The sequence below is a fragment of the Cupressus sempervirens genome, chromosome 4 (assembly GCF_028749045.1).
Source record: "Cupressus sempervirens isolate cs-2001-9-10 chromosome 4, ASM2874904v1, whole genome shotgun sequence".
In the NCBI taxonomy this organism is placed as follows: Eukaryota; Viridiplantae; Streptophyta; class Pinopsida; order Cupressales; family Cupressaceae; genus Cupressus; species Cupressus sempervirens.
This window is the reverse complement of record NC_143121.1, coordinates 485131650-485149315: the sequence shown is the minus strand read 5'-3', so window position 1 is coordinate 485149315 and position 17666 is coordinate 485131650. Positions and strand designations below refer to the sequence as shown.

The 17666-nt window shown below is 34.0% G+C and overlaps 1 protein-coding gene and 1 long non-coding RNA gene across 5 annotated transcripts in view; one reads left to right on the top strand and one right to left on the bottom strand.

Annotated features, from left to right (window-relative positions):
• LOC149562071 (Leucine-rich repeat protein kinase family protein) overlaps nucleotides 1–17666 on the bottom strand; it is a 127940-nt gene that overhangs the window by 27399 nt on the left and 82875 nt on the right. For both annotated transcript variants that reach the window (XM_089825603.1, XM_089825606.1), the window contains 4 exons: nucleotides 12392–12463; nucleotides 12197–12265; nucleotides 12010–12081; nucleotides 11718–11786 (listed from right to left, as the gene is read on the bottom strand). In XM_089825603.1, coding sequence (XP_089681729.1) covers nucleotides 11718–11786; nucleotides 12010–12081; nucleotides 12197–12265; nucleotides 12392–12463 — 282 coding nt within the window. The remainder of the gene's footprint in view (nucleotides 1–11717; nucleotides 11787–12009; nucleotides 12082–12196; nucleotides 12266–12391; nucleotides 12464–17666) is intronic.
• LOC149562072 (uncharacterized) overlaps nucleotides 1–17666 on the top strand; it is a 126918-nt gene that overhangs the window by 26939 nt on the left and 82313 nt on the right. The window contains exons 2-3 of one of the 3 annotated variants that reach the window (XR_016363890.1): nucleotides 10832–10897; nucleotides 11012–11096. The exons of 1 other annotated variant lie outside the window; for it this stretch is intronic. This is a non-coding gene — a long non-coding RNA (uncharacterized LOC149562072). Of the gene's footprint in view, nucleotides 1–10831; nucleotides 10912–11011; nucleotides 11097–17666 lie in introns of all 3 variants that reach the window. One more of the 3 variants, XR_016363892.1, reaches the window with a different exon arrangement.

Genomic DNA, 17666 nt, shown 5'->3' with positions numbered 1-17666 from the left:
TGAGTGCAAATTAAAGGGTGGAAATTGTGGAGGCAACACTATTTCTAACACTACACATTGTCTCATAATACCTTGAATAGAATTTAATATGCCTCTTTTATTGCTCAATATGTTGTTCAAGTGTTTAGTCTTCTTGAGTGTTATTATAAATCTTGAGTTGAATATTGCTTAACGGTTATTGGATGCTTTGTATTAAATAAATGTTAAGTTGGTTGTTCAAAATGCAGTTATTGTATTTAGCGCATAATGTCTCATGTATGTGATAAAGTCAATTGTTATTGTTAACTACAAATATTGCAAGTCACAATGAAGTGACTCTTGTAACTTTATATACAATTCCTCTCTTTTGATTTACCATGCTTTTCAGGTTATTTAAACTAGTGTTACAAGGCTTGAACTTGGGAAGCTGAATTTTTACTTGGACTAGACCTCAGTGCTCGAACTCAACAAAGTGAAAAACCAAGACATTCAATTATTTTAAGGATTTAAAACTTGTTTCGTACACTATAAATAAACCTTAATGTCAAAGTAATATTATCAAATATAAGCTATTTTACTCACATACACAAGCTATGCATAACATTTGCTAAATACCGGTCACAATCACCATATGCTTATTAGGGTAAAGGGCATAATTTGTTTCAATAAACATAAAAAATTCACTTGTGAAGCTCCAGAGGATGATGGTAGATGAAACCCAACTTTCTTGCCTCTGTCAATGATGAAACCTCCACCTGTGAAGGAACAAAAAGCTCCATTTTTTCCAATCGCTTTATGGTACCTAATAGTTTAGTGGTGCCCACAAAGTTCCTATGCATCCATTTGTTCATTTTGTGATAGGGCAACCTTTCTAGGGATTTTTCATGAAGAGGCCTTCTAATTTTTGAAGTATTTTTTACTTATTTTAATATTGTACCTTTTCAGAAAAAAAAAATTACTTTATGTTTTTGTATTGTCTAAAAAAGTAAGCACTTACTTTTGACCTTTTAGCCCTCCTTAGTGTGGCCCTTTTCATTAAGATCTTGCATTGTATTTAATGGCATTCATAATTTAAATCATGATCCTTTCTTCTCGCTCAAAACTTTATTCTTGATCTAATTTCTATGCACAATTTCCCATTTGATTCATCCATTTACCTAGTTTAATTTCCCTCTCTTTGTTGTAAAAATTGAGGTAGGATTTGAATTAATACATCGTCCTCTACTTTTCCCTCTCCAACTTGGGGAAAAATCGAGGTAGGATCTAACCTCTATGCATCCTCTTCAATTTTCCCCTCCAATCACAAAGTTTACTCTTCCCCTACACCCTATCCTTCTAAATTCAAGATCCAGAAGCATTTACAATCAATTTCATTGCACATCTTCATGAATTTTCCTGTGCTCCTTTAGACTTTATTGCTCCCCGCTTTGGCACCTTCAAAATGGTGTCCTCCTAGTATTGGGCACCTAGAAGCCCCCTATACCCCGGATTGGCTCTTTTGAGTTTTACAAGCCAATGCAACATTTCTTTGTTCCTTTCCTGCCTTGTGGAGTCGGCTTCTCCAAATTTGAACCCGAAATGCCTATAAAAGGAGGTCTTATCCCTTCATTTTCACATCTCTACATTCTATTGGACATCCACATGCTTTGAAGCCATCAAGATACTACACATTCAAGGAGCTCAAGCAAACAAGCATTCATCCATCAAGCTTCCATGCATTTCCTTCCATAGATCTAGCTTCATTGGAGACAAAGGAGTTGGCCATCAAAGGAGGAGATCCAATTTCATCCATCAAGACTTCTTCTTCTCTTCTTCAATTCAATATTATGGCAAACTACAACATTCAAGGGTTTGGTTTCATGATTTCCTATTGGGTTTATGTGGAGTCCAAGCTATTGCATTAACACTTGCAATCATCTGCAAAGCGACATAACATTGCTGAGATATATAATAATTTATGTTTCAGATCCAGATTACATTTCCTCATGCTTTGTCAATTACATTTCAAGGTTAATTCCTAAATTGGGGCTTGACCAAGGCAAGTCCCTTCCCCCCGCAATTTTCCCTTCTTTCTTGTGTGCAGGCACAAGCTGGGAGCACAGTTTTGGATACCTATTTGGACAAAATTTCCGGATCCACTTTCAGTTTCTATCATTGTCAGTTTCAGGTATAGGTCAACAAGTGCGACCTATACCCATAAAGTTTGACCTATACCTGGAGCAAAACCGAGAACTACCTATTTCAGATTTGCAAATTGCAGAATGTTAGGAGCAGAAATCAGACACTTTTGGGACTCTTTCAGGCATAAAATCAGTCTTCAGGTGTCTTCTTCTTATCTCTCTTTAACGCATTCTTATCTCTCTTCCTTACATCTACTTTGGTACATTAGATCATATCCACCATTATATCTTTCTTGTCTACATTTGATTAGTCATTTACAACCTTCTTTTCCTATCCACATAACTACGTACCTATTATCCCATCCTTTGGCTAGATCTTGCATTTGTATCCCTTTATCCTCTTACGTTATACAAATCAGATTCAGCCTAAGGATCAGATTTTGGGTCTTACAATGTATGTTTAAAGTGGTGGTCTACCATTGATCACCATTTTACATTATACATTTTGGTGAACTCAACCTCTTACATCTCCATTTGCACTTTGGTGTTGGATTTTATTTTCTATCTAGATCTACTTTATTACATTGTATGCATCTTGTTAAATATCTTTTACATTGCATTTACAAATCTAGAGCTACTTTGTATTCATTTCATTGCTACATTGTGTCTATTTAGATTTACTTCAACATTCATTGCATTCTTACATGTTTCAGAAATACAAAAACATTTCATTTTAGGCATTTTGTATGGAGTTGTTATCATTATTTCCTAATTCCTTTTCAAGTTTCTTTCAAGAATTTCACAATGTTTCCTTTCATGCATATAATGGTAGTTTAGGTCTTAATTTCCTTCATAATCATACCATTGTCCCTCATAACACCAATCCCAACTGTGAAAATATTTTAGAACAAGAAGAGTCCATTATCATTTCTTCAAAGAAAATCCCTCCCAAGGGTGCAATCTTGAAGGATAATGTTGATCCTTCTCCTAAATTGTCCCTCTCCCATGAAAACATTCAAGAGAAAAACTCTTCATCGCCCTTTCTTTCCCATTCCCTTATTTTTATGGATCAAGAGTCATGATTATGCCTCTCCTATAGTGTGCTAAACTCATAGATATATTCTTTTCCTTGATGAGTCTCCTATTTGGGATGAACCCTTGGATATAGATATTAATTACTCTCTTCCTCATGAAGGCACTTTGAACCATGGTTATTCCTCCTAAAGTGCATCTTATTCAATGCAATATTCCTTCCCTTGATGATATTACTACTTGGGATGAACTACTAGATGATAATGTTGACTATTCTCTCCTTCATGAAACACTCTTGCTCCAAGAAGATGATATAATGACAAACATGTTTTGTGTTTTTTCTAAAGATGACACATTCATGCGTGATGTTTCTCCTTCTCCTAAAACATTCCCTCTTTACAGGAACATTTTAGAGCAAGAGGATCAAAACCTTTACCTAGTTTGATTTTGATGCACTTAAGGCCTTCCCTTTTCAACTAGATATTTGTATTTTCTACGATAGATTGAAATTGGTCCCAGATGGACATGCTTTCCTTCAATGACCATGAAGGTGGTAAGATAGGTAAGCTCTCCACATGATGCTTCGCATAATCTAGATCAAGATATCACCATCATCTTCAACCTTATTAAGGACCTTTGCAAGGTTGAAGTCAACTATCTACATGATGGTTAACCAGTAGTAGTCCAATTTCCAAATGTCCACCTCTATGCACAAATAAGTCTAGAGGTCTTTGAGGCGATGCATGTGTACAAACTACCTTCTCATCTTGTTGTTTAAGCCCCACTAGTCAAAGCAACTCCTCGCCATGAACTTCTTCAACGTGATCTATTGGAGTTCAAACTCTATGTTCTTTCCTTTGGAACCATATCCAAGGAGTACCTGCCAATCCTAAGTAGATTTCTTGAAGAAATCCTCACCTTCCTGTATAATGTAGATTGGTATGATTGCACCTCCATAAGTTGCCTTGCCAACTCCACAAATATGATTTTATTGCTAGGATACTATAGAAAAGTATGTGGTTCATCTTGGAAATATCCCTCTCTTAGGTATGTGATGTTGAGGAGCTATAGCAAAAGACAACCATACTCATTTACCTTGTTATATGCCTTATCAAAAGCACGCTTCTTGGGAAGCTCTTTATCAAACAAGCACATATAATGTCCAAAGAAGACATCTTGTACCCTCATGTAATGCATTCAGTTGGATCTCAAAGGCAATTGATCATAGTGCTCCCATATAGGCACAAGTGACCTATTTCCATTGGTTGAGAGGCCAGAAAATGATCCAAGGGTAGAAGCAATGTAGACCAAGTACGAATTCATGTAGACCATACCAGTGGAGGAAACTTGAACCAATTCCATGCACAAGATACCATTGATCATCTCTCCCCAAAATATCTTCTTCTATTTAGGCCTGAAAATCAAAGAGATGTACTTGTACATCCAAGGCTCGAAGGTGTTTGATTCCTTGAGTCTTGCAATCCTGCTAAGCAATGTAATGAGATTATTGATCTCCTCTTTAAACTCTGAGCATGGCACTCCTCCCTTAGGTCATCTGGACAAGTTAGGACATTTGTTGACAAGCCAATGATCATTTACATATTTAATGCAATATTCTTTATCTTCTTCCCATCTTTCCAAGGCTTTTTCCTTTGAAATATCCATTACAACAGTGACAAGTGGAACTCTGAAAATCCTATCTATGGAATTAAGATCAAGACTCGTGATTGTGTTCCCATCTTGATCTCTAATTGTTCTGGAACCATAATCAAAGTTCTTGGCACATGCTGACTCAAATTCATTATCCTTGAATTGTACTCTTTCTAGCTCTATCTATGCATTCTTTTGAAGCTTTTTGTTGAGTTAAATCCCCAATTGTTTGCTAGTAAGAGTTTTTCTTCTCTGACTGGAAATGCTCAATTTTTGGAAAACTTTTGCATCTTTTCTTTTGTTTTTCTGTGTTGTAAATAGTTTTTAGTCTTTCTTTTTCCTTAGGTTAATAGCCCTTGGAATTGCACTCGTTTTTGAGCTAACTTAGGATTAAATAGGAGTTGTCTAGCTCAAGTTATGAAGGAAAAGGTGGGGGTTTTTAGGGCACTGTATCTTGAATAAAAAATCTCATAAAAGTGGGCTTTTCATTGGCAATTGCATGATATAAAATTATATTTAATATTTAAAGTGGATTTTGATATCCATTTTAAAATTTTAACTCAATTTGGGTTAATTTGACCATAGTTTTTTTATGGTTTATAAAACTTAGCCTATTTAAAGTCTATTTTCATATTACTTTGTTAAAAACTATAGTTAAATATTCTTTTTAATTAAATGAGACACTTTAGATGCATTTAAGTGGGGTTTTTATTGTTCCTTGCATATATCAACATGCAAATCATTATATAAAAAGTAAAAACCCACTTTCAATAAAAATATGAGTCCCAACATCATAAAAGTGGATTTTTTAAATGCAATAACACATTTTCATGTGTATAGTGGATTTTTAATATGCTTTTGCATATTGAAATCTTATTAAATTGACTTAAGTGGAGGTTTTGAATCCATTTACACATGTTGCACATATAAGTTCAATTTTTTTATTTTAAAACAATTAAGTGAAGTTTTCCAAACCTATTACATATGTATTTTTAAAAATGCCACTTAAGTGGACTTTTGAGATCAATTTACATGTTAGTATAAGATGTAAATACATGTTTTAAGTGAGTTTTCACTAAAGCAAACCAAAAGTGACATTTTTTTACCCTATTGCATATGTATTTGGTAAAGAAAAACCCATTTCTATAAGCCAAAACTAGAAGTGGTGAATTTTGACCCCATTACATGTGGTGTTTAATGCCAAAAGGAACATGTATATGCATTGAAAAACCCCGTTTTTCATTTAAAGACCAAAAGTGGTGATTTTTCATGCAATTGCATGTAATATCAAACATGTTTTTGAGTCCAAAAATTGTGTCCAAGCATAAGTGGCGAATTCTGACCCATTTGCATATCATTTAACATGCAAATAACTTCTTAAATTGCTCATAGTGCATTAAAAGGCCGAGTGGCAATTTTTCCAGCCATTACATAGTTTTAAAACATGTAAATGCAACCAAAAAGTGTGTTTTCACTTCATTATATGAACCTTTTATGACAAACACCCATAAGTGACAATTTTTATCCCCAAAACACATGTTTTTGGTCCTCAAAATCCCATTTCTTGGGCATTTTTATTGAAAAACGGGTTTTGCAGCCTTCAAATGGTCATTACTTGGTCATTTTGATGATCTATAGGTCATTTTTGCCTAAAATCACCCAAGGATCACATTGGGCTATTCAAAAAGGGAGTTTGTTGAGTGTTTTCTTCATTTCTCAACCTGTTAAGGGCACTTTTTTTGCCAAAAACAGTTTATTTCTGAATATTCTTGGCATTCAATCCTTCCAAGGAAGCTTTCTAGGGTATGTATTTTCATTTCCAGCTTCTTTCTCATGATTTCAAAGCTAAATATGATGCCCTAGATGACGTTTTTTATTGCATTTACATATGGCATTGATTTAGGCAAAGGTTGTTGCATTTTTTGTCATTTTTTCTCTCTAACCTTCTACACTTGTCTAAATTTGAACCTTGACTATCCTTGGGGATTGAATTTCAAAATCTATAGTAGAAGCCTTGTTGTCTTTATCAATTCTAAATCCAAAATCTTTTGGATTTGTTTTTAGATTACCCAAAGATTTGAAAGAGACTTATTTTTTTGTTCTTGGTGAAGAGAGTTAAGTTATCCTTGTATTTTTCGTAATGCAAGTTGTATAGTTTTGTTTTTGCTAAGTGTTGTTGCAAATCTTTCCATTTCCATTTTTAGATTTCCATTTGTTTGTATATGTCAAGCTGCTCCTTCTATCCTTTTGTCTACTTTTCTAAGTTGCATATGCAAGGTTTCATCTACTTGAATATGCAGTCAAGGTAAAATCCCATTCTAAGGAAAACGCTAGCTCTTCATTTCCCCTTATGTGAATGCAAGTATAAATTCCACCATCATGCATTTCATGAACCTCCACATGTATGCCCTATGGTTGAAAATATTTCCCATATGCTTGTTAGGTAAAATATCATGAGGTGCAACTATGAAAGCATGTTATGCCTCTAATTTTCTACTTCTTGTCCCTCGTTTGCATAACTTAAAGCTCGTTGTCCACACATGTAATGCACTTATAAAATATGTTTTGGTTTTCCTAGTCATTTATGGGCCATTCTGAGCTTAATCCATTTACTCATTCATTGTCTACAATTATCCCATGTGTTTTTTTAATTTATATCTTGCCCAAATCCATATTTTTTTCCCACAAAAGCTTTCTATGGACTCCTCATATGATGACGTTCTTACACAATGGAACTTTCATGTAATAATTGCACAAATACATCTTTTTGCGATGTCAAAAGAGCTTGCACCAGTAAAAAATAAAGATAATAAAAAGATGAAGTACTAGTATGATTAGTACCACAACTCTATTCCACCATCTCAAGTAACTTCCTACATTGAAGAGGTTCGGGATATAGATATAGCACACATGACTATGAAAGATTTTCTCATAAGAGTCAAGGTTGAAGTCACAAAGAATATGACTTGGATCAAGAAAATTCATATTGATTTGCTATCAACATTTCCCTTGGCGGCTAATGAACCCTAGTTCATCCTTGCATGCACCAAACATTTTGATGCACTATCAAGAACCGAGAAGACATTATCAATGAAGGTTTCAAAAGGTTGTCATGCAAAATTATCACTGAAAATAATGAACTCAGAAATGAAGAAGACATCCTTATAGGGTTTACGGAATTGCTTATTACTTGAAGCGGTTGACTTTGATATCAGTTTGTTGAATACATTTGCAAGCTGGAAGTATGCACTGAATGATCTACACAGTAAGATAGGGATTTGTAGCAAACAAATCTTGGACACAGCAAGTACAGTCCCGAAAGGTTACAATGATCACACAATACACTGGTGAACCAGATGCTGCAGTTGTACGTGAGTTACTGCTCAGTTTTGGGGAGCTAGTTGATACTATGTGAACACTTCAAATTTTTCATATGCTTTAAGTAGAATGACAGTAGGAAGATTACAAGTAACGAACAATTATGTTGTAAGTATAGGATAACATGTACTTGTACAATTAGCTCATGTAGTCAAGTTACAATCGCATTAGATATGCAACTTTGAATAAGTCCAATTAGTTAGTTAGAAATTTATTAGAGAATAAGTCAAGGTGGTTGAAGATTTCCTCTTTTCCCTACATCTTTCTCTCTCCTATTTTCCTATATAAAGGAGAGAGGTCATTGTAAATAATGATCTCTAGCTTTGTGTAAGAAAGACTATGCTGGAATTTCTTGTGTATTGAAAACTTTGTGTTTCTTGGTGAAAACTTTCTATGTTGAATAACAGGAAACAAGAGTTATCAAACTTGGTGTTGTGGTTCTTGGAGTTAATTAGTGTATTGTTATGTTGCATTGATTGGTTCATCCTTGTTTCAGCTTATAGCTTGTTATACGAATCTTTGGAGCAATTTAGCTAAGTTCTTGATTAAAGAACAAATCTTAAAGTTAGAAGTGGCTGTAGTTTGCTAGTTTATAAGAAATCTAGTAATAGATTTTAAGCTATATTGTCCTTTCTTATCTAGTTTATTAGTCTGCATTCTGATTACTGAATCATTGCTCGAATTAACTGTTGGAGGATTTGGATTCCAGCTGCTAATTCACTCAAGTTATCATTAGTAAACTGTTGTCTTAGGAGTTGTTCTTATGTCAACCACTTGGCCACCAATATTATTGTAGCAATAAGAGATCTTTGTAGAGTTGTTACTTCTGCATCTGTCCTAAAAAAAGAAAAAAAGATTGAGAAAACCACCCCTTTTGTAATTCCAGTTAAGATCTTATTGAAGCCACCTACAGTAAGAAGGGAGCCTCCCCTATTGCTGGGAGGAGAGATTTATCTCACTACATTGTCGCCTAAAATCACTATTTTGTAAGGTGTAGTTTTAATGACTTGCAAAATATAGAGCCAACAAAATTCAAGCGCATGATACAAAGACAATCTCAAACATTGGACAGAGAGTGAGAATTTAGATCAGATCTGTGTTGAGTTACTAGAACTCCCTAAAAACACTTCCCTAGCATGTTTTGACATGACCCTATACAAGTACATTCCATGGATGCAGGGATGCCTCAAAAAGTTCCCCTGCCATCCCCAATCACACTATTTTAGCCTTGACACCCTAAAACTTCCCAGGAACACAAGGACAGGTGGCCATCTCTGATATAAAAGGGATATGAATGACATCCACTAATTTTTCGACTAGTCACCCCCTTGACGTTACATTAAAATTTACTTTGAAGGCTCAAAATGAATTAATAAATGTTTTATTGCTCCTTTGTGGACCCCACACCACTCTTAAGTCTGGATGAGAGATTTTGATCTTTAAAGCTCCATCTGTACCCACCCCTGCCTCTGTGACCAGTGGGTATTTCAGTCCCAGGATGATGATTTTTTATATTAAAAATAACAGTTTTTAATCACAAAATTGCAGGTTTGCAATATATAATGGCAGAGATTTAGTCTAATTGAGGTAGCCTCCTTTTCCATATCAAATACAAATTCAAGAACATATTCTTACTTGAGGGAACAGCTACAATTGTGAGACAAGGGAGATAGGCTCATTGAATAGACACAATCCATACGAGCTTAGAGGTAGCAGCATATTTTCTGTCTTTATAACTTTGTAGTTGGAACTCGCAGCTTTTGGACATTTTGTTTAATTTTGAATTTTATATAATATATATCATATGCACAATGCACATTGACAATCACTTATGAAATTGTTCCACTCCTATATGAACTCTCTATTCAATTGTAATGTTATTGTATTTAGTATTTACAATCTATAATGTATATGGTAAATGCCTTATCAATGTTATCATATGAATAGTTTAGAATTTTCTCCTTTTTCTAAATTGTCATTGCCAAAAATGGCCTCCAACAAGTCCATCCCTGAAACTTAACCCCCGTTTCTTGTCATCCCCATCATGGAAGCTTGGTGGAACATAGTAATTTCTGCTCCTCATTTGTCACAGCCCATGCTTCAGTAACAATAGTTTTCTTTTCTTTCCTTTATTAGCATTCCTTAACGATAGAGATAATGCACATTCACATTACTTTTTGTTACAGTATAAGCTAACTTCACTTTCACAGAATGGAATCATCCCTTTTTCAGCACACCATCCCCAGTAGTCTGTGTGTCCTCTTAATAAACTTATTAGGTACATCCTACAGAACTGAACTGCAAGGGTGTGCTATATTCTTTTGACTCTCACTGATCAAGATGGATTAGAAAAGGTAATCCCTATCTCTCCTATTCCTATTATGTTTCTCCTTTCCTTTCTTAGTGGTTTTTCAGTTTGTGCTGTTATTTGTGTTTTTCACTAGCACTACTTTTACTGTTTTTGTATGCTTTTGAACTATGAATCTCCTAATCTCATTCACATATTTCAGTCATAAATGGGCATTGTGCTAGATTCCTCGTTTTTTTTGTGTAATTCCTCTCTCGCTATTTTCTATTGGACCCGTCATAAAATAAATATTTAATCAAAATTTGTTAATGGGCCAATTGATTTAGTATATCTCAGATCCATTTTTATTTAATTGTTTCCGTAGGTATGGCTGTCGGCTATCTTTGTAAACTGTCAGGAAGTTTCTTCGAAGGGTATTTAAGCACAACATGTAGGTAGTAGTAGGTATGCGATTTGGATTATTTCTTTGTATTGGAATTCCTGTTGGAGTTTTGGATTGTTCACCATTTCGGAAGTGAAAGATCTTTACAACTTGGTTTTTCAGTTTCGGTGGAACTCAACCCTCACCCTATTCCGTTCAAGCTTCCTGGTTCAGATCTGGCAAATCGGAGCATCATTGTTGTTTACAAGTAACATTATTTCTGGAATATATTTGTGTTTGGACTACATTTATATCTATCATTGTTCTGTGTATTGGCAAGATTGCATTTAGACTATTTTTGGCATAGATAGTGGTTAATCATTCCCGCCCCATGGCTATCAAGCAATCACCATACAACCTCCAATCAATTCCCATACGGCCACTCCACAATCACCGCACAGCCCCAATACCTTACCATACGACCATCCCACGCTGATCATATAGCCTTCAAGCCATTACCGTACGACCTATACATAGGCACCGTACAAACTCCAACACCACCATACAGTCAGATCCCTATCCATCAGCTGGTCCGTACATCACCCATTGCCCACCATATGGCCTATTGAAGCTACTTTGTACGGCTATTGGGACCTAGTGCATGCATTATCTGCAGTTTGATTCTGGCGTTCACCAGGCTCACACACGGGCAACCCAGTTCTCGAAGATAAATTGGACAACGGAACATTACATTAGTGAAAATATTAAATACCCCATAGAATATGACATCAGGTTCACAAACATGCTTACTATGCACTCCTCAAATTAAAGCAAGCTATATGAGCTGACTTATTTAGTATATCAGTGTTATAATAATGTGAGCCCATACCTGAAAATAATTTTCTTTGCTTTCAGGTTCTTGGGTATTTTCCCTCTCAGCTTATTGTTCTGCACATACCTGCAATTTAAAAATCGCTTAATAAAATATGATATTAGTATTCTACTTCAAGAAAGATTACATTCTAGGAGAAAGTATTAAATTCATTTGTTCCATTCATAGTTACAGGACCAAAGCTTTACAACTTAATGTACTATCTTGTTACCAATATCTCCTTAAAAAAAAATCTCCATGTTAAATAATGTAGTCAATTATATAATAGGTTAAATTTTCGTTGGCATACAATTCCTTCAATCTTGGTAAACTGGCAAGAAATGCAGGTAATGGACCTTGCAGTTTGTTGTTTTCAAGATGCCTACAATATATAAACAAGTTTTTATCAACACTTCTATTCTAAATATAATTTCTGTACAACAGTCAAAAACAGAATTTCAGGCCATTTAAAAAAAATGAAATTCACTTTAACTTACACTACTGTCAGATTGGCAAGAGCACTTAGGTCAGGAAAATATCCAGTTAAGGAATTATTATCCAGCCGCCTGAAAGGAGAAGCAACATGGAAAACTATGAGGAAACAAAACTACAGAAAAGCCAGGATATTGTCAATTCTTTCTGAATACAGGTTATTGTTTTATTTAGTAATTTTGAGTGAATTATAAACTTACAGTTCTACTAGGCTTTTCATTCCATTTACTTCTGAAGGGACTTCACCTGTCAAGTTTTTTCCAGACAAAACACTGTTGATAAGTCATTGACTGCTCTTTAAATAAAGCAAAAGTAGTTATATAAATTCATTGCAATATTGATAATCATATTGTAATTAGAAAATTGTAAGACACTTCTACTTATTAGTAACTCAAGAAAGAACAAACAACTAGAAGAAAGAAGGTTACTTCTATGCAAAGAGATTGGAAACCATTCCAAGAAGAGGGATGATCCAGAAAAGGGCATCCTGTCTCAGAAACTAGATTGGACAAGCTCCTGACCTTCTAAAATGTCATATATCTGTTGATATTTGAAAGAGACAAACTCTCTGTTACATGAATGTCCTGCCTTTTAATAATGTTTGTTGAAGTTGCACATAAAAAATCCAAATTAATCCAAAAATTGGATCAAAGTTGCTGGACCATGGGGTGAAGTATTGCAATTTCCAGTCTCTAAGGTTGTTTTTGGCCCTTGGAATGGAGAGTTCATTGTTGTTCAATGTGCATAATGCAAAAGAAACTATTCATGTCAGAGGGATGCCTGGGATGATCTAAAGTATGTCAAGGTTGCCTTGAAATAGGAGTACAAGTGTCTAGACTCTAAAACCAGTTGAAAAACAAGTATGATATTTCTACCAGTCTCAGCTGGCAGAAAAATGCAATGACTGGTGCTTTTTTATCAGTTCCAGCAATTGTCAAATTGGCCATGTAATGTCCCCTTTTTCAGCCTCAGTGAACACAAAGGAGATAATTTATTTAATTAAATTAAGTTGTCTGATTAATTATTAAGATAAATATTTTATTGAAGTGACTCTAGCTTAGGACCAAGAATAAAACAATAATAGAAGTCAGTTTAGTGGAGGGAAAATAAATATGATATATAATTTTAAAGTGATTTTCAAATATTATTTTTTCCAGACGTTTTAGATGATAAAGGGGTCCATTTCTGCATTTTGATATTTTAGTTGAAATGCTAGTTGTGGAGTTGAGAAGATTTTCGAACTTCACAAAAACAAAACCCTCAGGGGAAGATTGGTTCGAGTCAAAGAATCAAAAATTGGAATCAGCAAGGCTTACTCGAATCGCGAATCGCCTGAATCGCCACTATGAATTGGCAAAGTGAAAAAACCCTTGAAATTTAAAGATTTTAACGATTTAAAACTTGTTTCATGAACCCTTTACTGATAAATCCATCACATATGTAAAATGTAAATTGTAGCTTAAGTAAATAAAAATCATAGGATCATAATGAGTCATGACATAGATATATAGATTATAGAATTATAAATGTTGTCAATATTTATAAATTTTCATAACATTGTGAAAGATTATATAAATATCTCCAAGTTAATATTAATCTTTTGTAAATATATTTGATTTTAAAAAATTTAATAAAGATCAAATTTCTTTTACCCTTTAAAACATATATGAAAGTATAAATGAGGAACAAGAATGTTTCTCATCATTTTTAATCTCCTAAAGAAAGAAAGAAATAAAATGATAAAGAATAAAATATTATATATATATATATATATATATATATATATATATATATAAACATTACTTACCATTTCACAATTTCCAATATCCTCCAATCCTACCCTTGCGATTTCCCATATTTGCAAGCTCTCAATATTAGGCTACTTGATGTTGCAATTTTAAGTTAAAAATCAGGGTTTTCTGAGAAAAATGAAGCTCCCGTGGATGAAAATGCAAATATGCGTCGATGCTACCATAAGAAAATGCAGGATTGATTTATGTTGAAGGGAAATTGCATTCTGATATTCTTCATGAATCGACATAGTTTCTTTAGCTAAATCTAGTGCCTTCATAATATTACATAAATCTGATGGGAAATTATGCTTGTCATTTTAACTCAATGCTCTCATGAATTCAAACATGATATAGGGCGAGATTCAATTGTGCATCTATACTAAGTATTCGATGCAAATTCATCAATGAGATTGTCCAGATTTTGGGAAATATCTGTCAAGTAATGAAATCATTGTAATGAAATATTTGCCGATTTCTTGAGCCGATTTTAGGAGATTTTGGGTGATTTTTAGTGAATCGCGATTTTGGTGATTTCTGACCCAAAAATCAGCTAGCAGATTCACCGACTCACCATGAATCCCTCGGCCTTAGTTGGATCATCGAATCGCCTGAATCGCATGAATCATAGCGATTCACGTTACTCTGGTTTGAGTGTTGAAATTTCCATCCTTGGCCAATATGGCATATAATTCGCTCGGTCACGATTTGTGTGAAAACATATACTTGGTTGTCAGTTGCAATTTTCACATATCCAAGTACATCATTATTCAGACTTGTGAGCAAATAATAAATTTACTATTTTGAAATATATATATATATATATATATATATATATATATATATATATATATATATATATATATATATATATATATATATATATATATATATATATATATGCAACGTGTGCAGTGATTGATTAAAAATAAAATATATAATACATGTACCAGCAGGTTACCCAATCGTACAATTTTTTGAGACCTCCAACCACCCCCTGCGCCCCACCTGCCCCCCACCAAGATACAATAAAGTAGCTTTAGAAATAGATAACCCTACCAAGAGTTGTGCTTGAATGTCCATCCATGGATAGTACACTTAATCTTTAGTTGAGCCATGAGAAATTTCTTTCCACTTTTTTCATAGCTTTAACAAAAGTTGCTTTAAAACATTTCTTTTTGGGATATTTTATTATTGTTCTCAAATAGCTAAAATCTTTATTCAATGTAACCTATAAATAAGTGCCTTTGGCACAAACATTTTGAATGATGGTAGATATTATGTTGATGTTGCTAAAATATTACCTGAGTTTTGAATTTGAAATTAACATGTGATTAGTGTGTTTTGTGTTCATAGGTTCAATTAAAAGTGAAGAATAGTATTATGCTTTGTATTAACTCTTTTTTTTTAATCATAACTGTAGCTGTGTATGCATCTATATTTAATTCATGAGATCATGTGTTGTTGATGTCTGTCAAAAGTAGTTTATTCTTCCTTTTCTCATGTATGCATACTTACTAGTCCCTGGATTTAGCCAATAATTGTGTCATTTTCGTTTGGATTGTTTCTTTTAGTTTAAGTATTGAAAATCTAAAGCCTTATTTGTAAATAAGAATCTTTTAGGCCTTGCATTCAATGTCTAAGACTCAAAAAAATAGGTCAATTTTATTTTCAGCTGATCCCCTATATGTGAAACAGTATGTGGACATAATACCCAACCAAAATAACCTTGGACGCAATAACCCTGCCATAATAACCTAAGGACAAAATAACCCATGGTCATTTTAGATCAAGCTAGTAAGCTAGAAATGACATAAAATAGCTTTAAAATGATGCAATATTTCCACTCATTTATATTGTTATGACCAAAAAACAAGAACTACTTATAAACAAGTATTTGTAAAATTAAAACTTCAACCTAATCTAAACCCAAGCAGTTTACTTATTGATTTTGAATCAGGTTTCATGGGAACTATTTCTGAATTTTTTCCAAATGTCACTATTGAAGGATGTCTTTTCCATTTCTCTCAATGCTTGTGGAGGAGAATTCGAGAAAAAGGTCTACAAACACGTTACAGTGTTGATGAAGTATTTGCATTTGAGATCAAGAAATCTGTTGCATTAGCGTTTTAGCCTCATATAAACTTAATTGATGCATTTGAAACACTTCTACAATCTCCTTATTTTATAGAGCATAGGGGACTCTACAACCCATTATTGATTATTTTGAAGACACGTGCATTGACAGACTTACGAAAAGGGGAAATAGACAATCACCCAAGTTTCCAATCACAATGTGGAATTGCTATTCAGCTATTCAAGATGATCCTCCAAAACCTAATAATACTATTGAGGGATGATATAGAGGATTTAGTGAATTGCTTCAATTATGGTATAGCGCAGTTTGGAAATTAATCAAAACACTAAAAAGAGAACAAGGGTACCAAGAGAATAAAATAGAGAAATATATGGCCGGATACACTGGGCAACCAAGTAGGAAAAATATCATCAACTCAAACAAAGATTAAAAAGACTACTTGATGGTTATGACAACCACAAAATGTTAGATTATATAAGGAGCATTGCTCATAATTTGACACTTTAATTGAAAATTTGAATAATATCTTTTTAGCAGCAATGTGTAATTTATAAATTTGATTTTCCTTTCTCTATATTCTTACGGGGATATTATGTCCATGGGTTGTTTTGGCTTGGACTATTATGACTCTGGGTTATTTTTTCCTTGGGTTATTATGGCTGGGTTGTTTTGGTCAGGTAATAATGTCTTGTAACCATGTGAAACTCCCTTGATGATCTTGTGCAGTTTGCATAAATGTAAATTTTATTCATAGCTTTAGGTTTAGAAGCAATATTCAGTTTCCTACAAATTGAAAAAGAGGATTGTCCTCATTTATTGGTCTATGTTATGTTGTCTCAAAAGAGATAAATTAAAACACCAACAATTTTTGGTATACATTATGGGGCAAGCATCTCTATAATGTTCTATGTTGCAGCTTAGGGTTAGCCTTGTTTCCTCTGAATTCAAGCTCTTCCACTTTGGTGGATATGATCCTAGCTAATAAGAACTCAATAAACTATAAAGCACCTTAATGTGAATAAGGTTATTCATAGATGATTCCTAAGCCTCTCAACACATACTTAGTTTTAGACAATGAATCCTTTCAAGCAATGGGTGATCACAATATTGAATAATTACAATGGTCTACCTACACATCCTTTTCTACGGGGAGCCAATGTCGGCCCCTTGTCTCTTGTAGCATACAATGATTTGCTACATAGCTTCCAAAATAATTTTACAATGTTACGTAGAGGCCATAACTGTACAACATGCACTATTTCCAAAGTGGCTTGTTGTTTACCCTACAAGGTAAAAGGATACTTATCGCATGTAGTACAGTAAGATATAACACACATAACAGATACTTTATTCATATACGCAATATGCACTCCAATGCTTACAATATGATTATTATGATGTTCCAAAGTCCTTTCTAGATGGTGTACATATACTTTCCCGAAGGGGTGACTCAACCATCACACATCCTTTCAAATACAATTCTACCCATCGGCTACAATATAAAATTTACCGACAACATCATCCCCCCCAAAAAGTAAAGTCTGTCTCTGGACAACAAAATAAAGACAACAAAACTCAAATTTCACT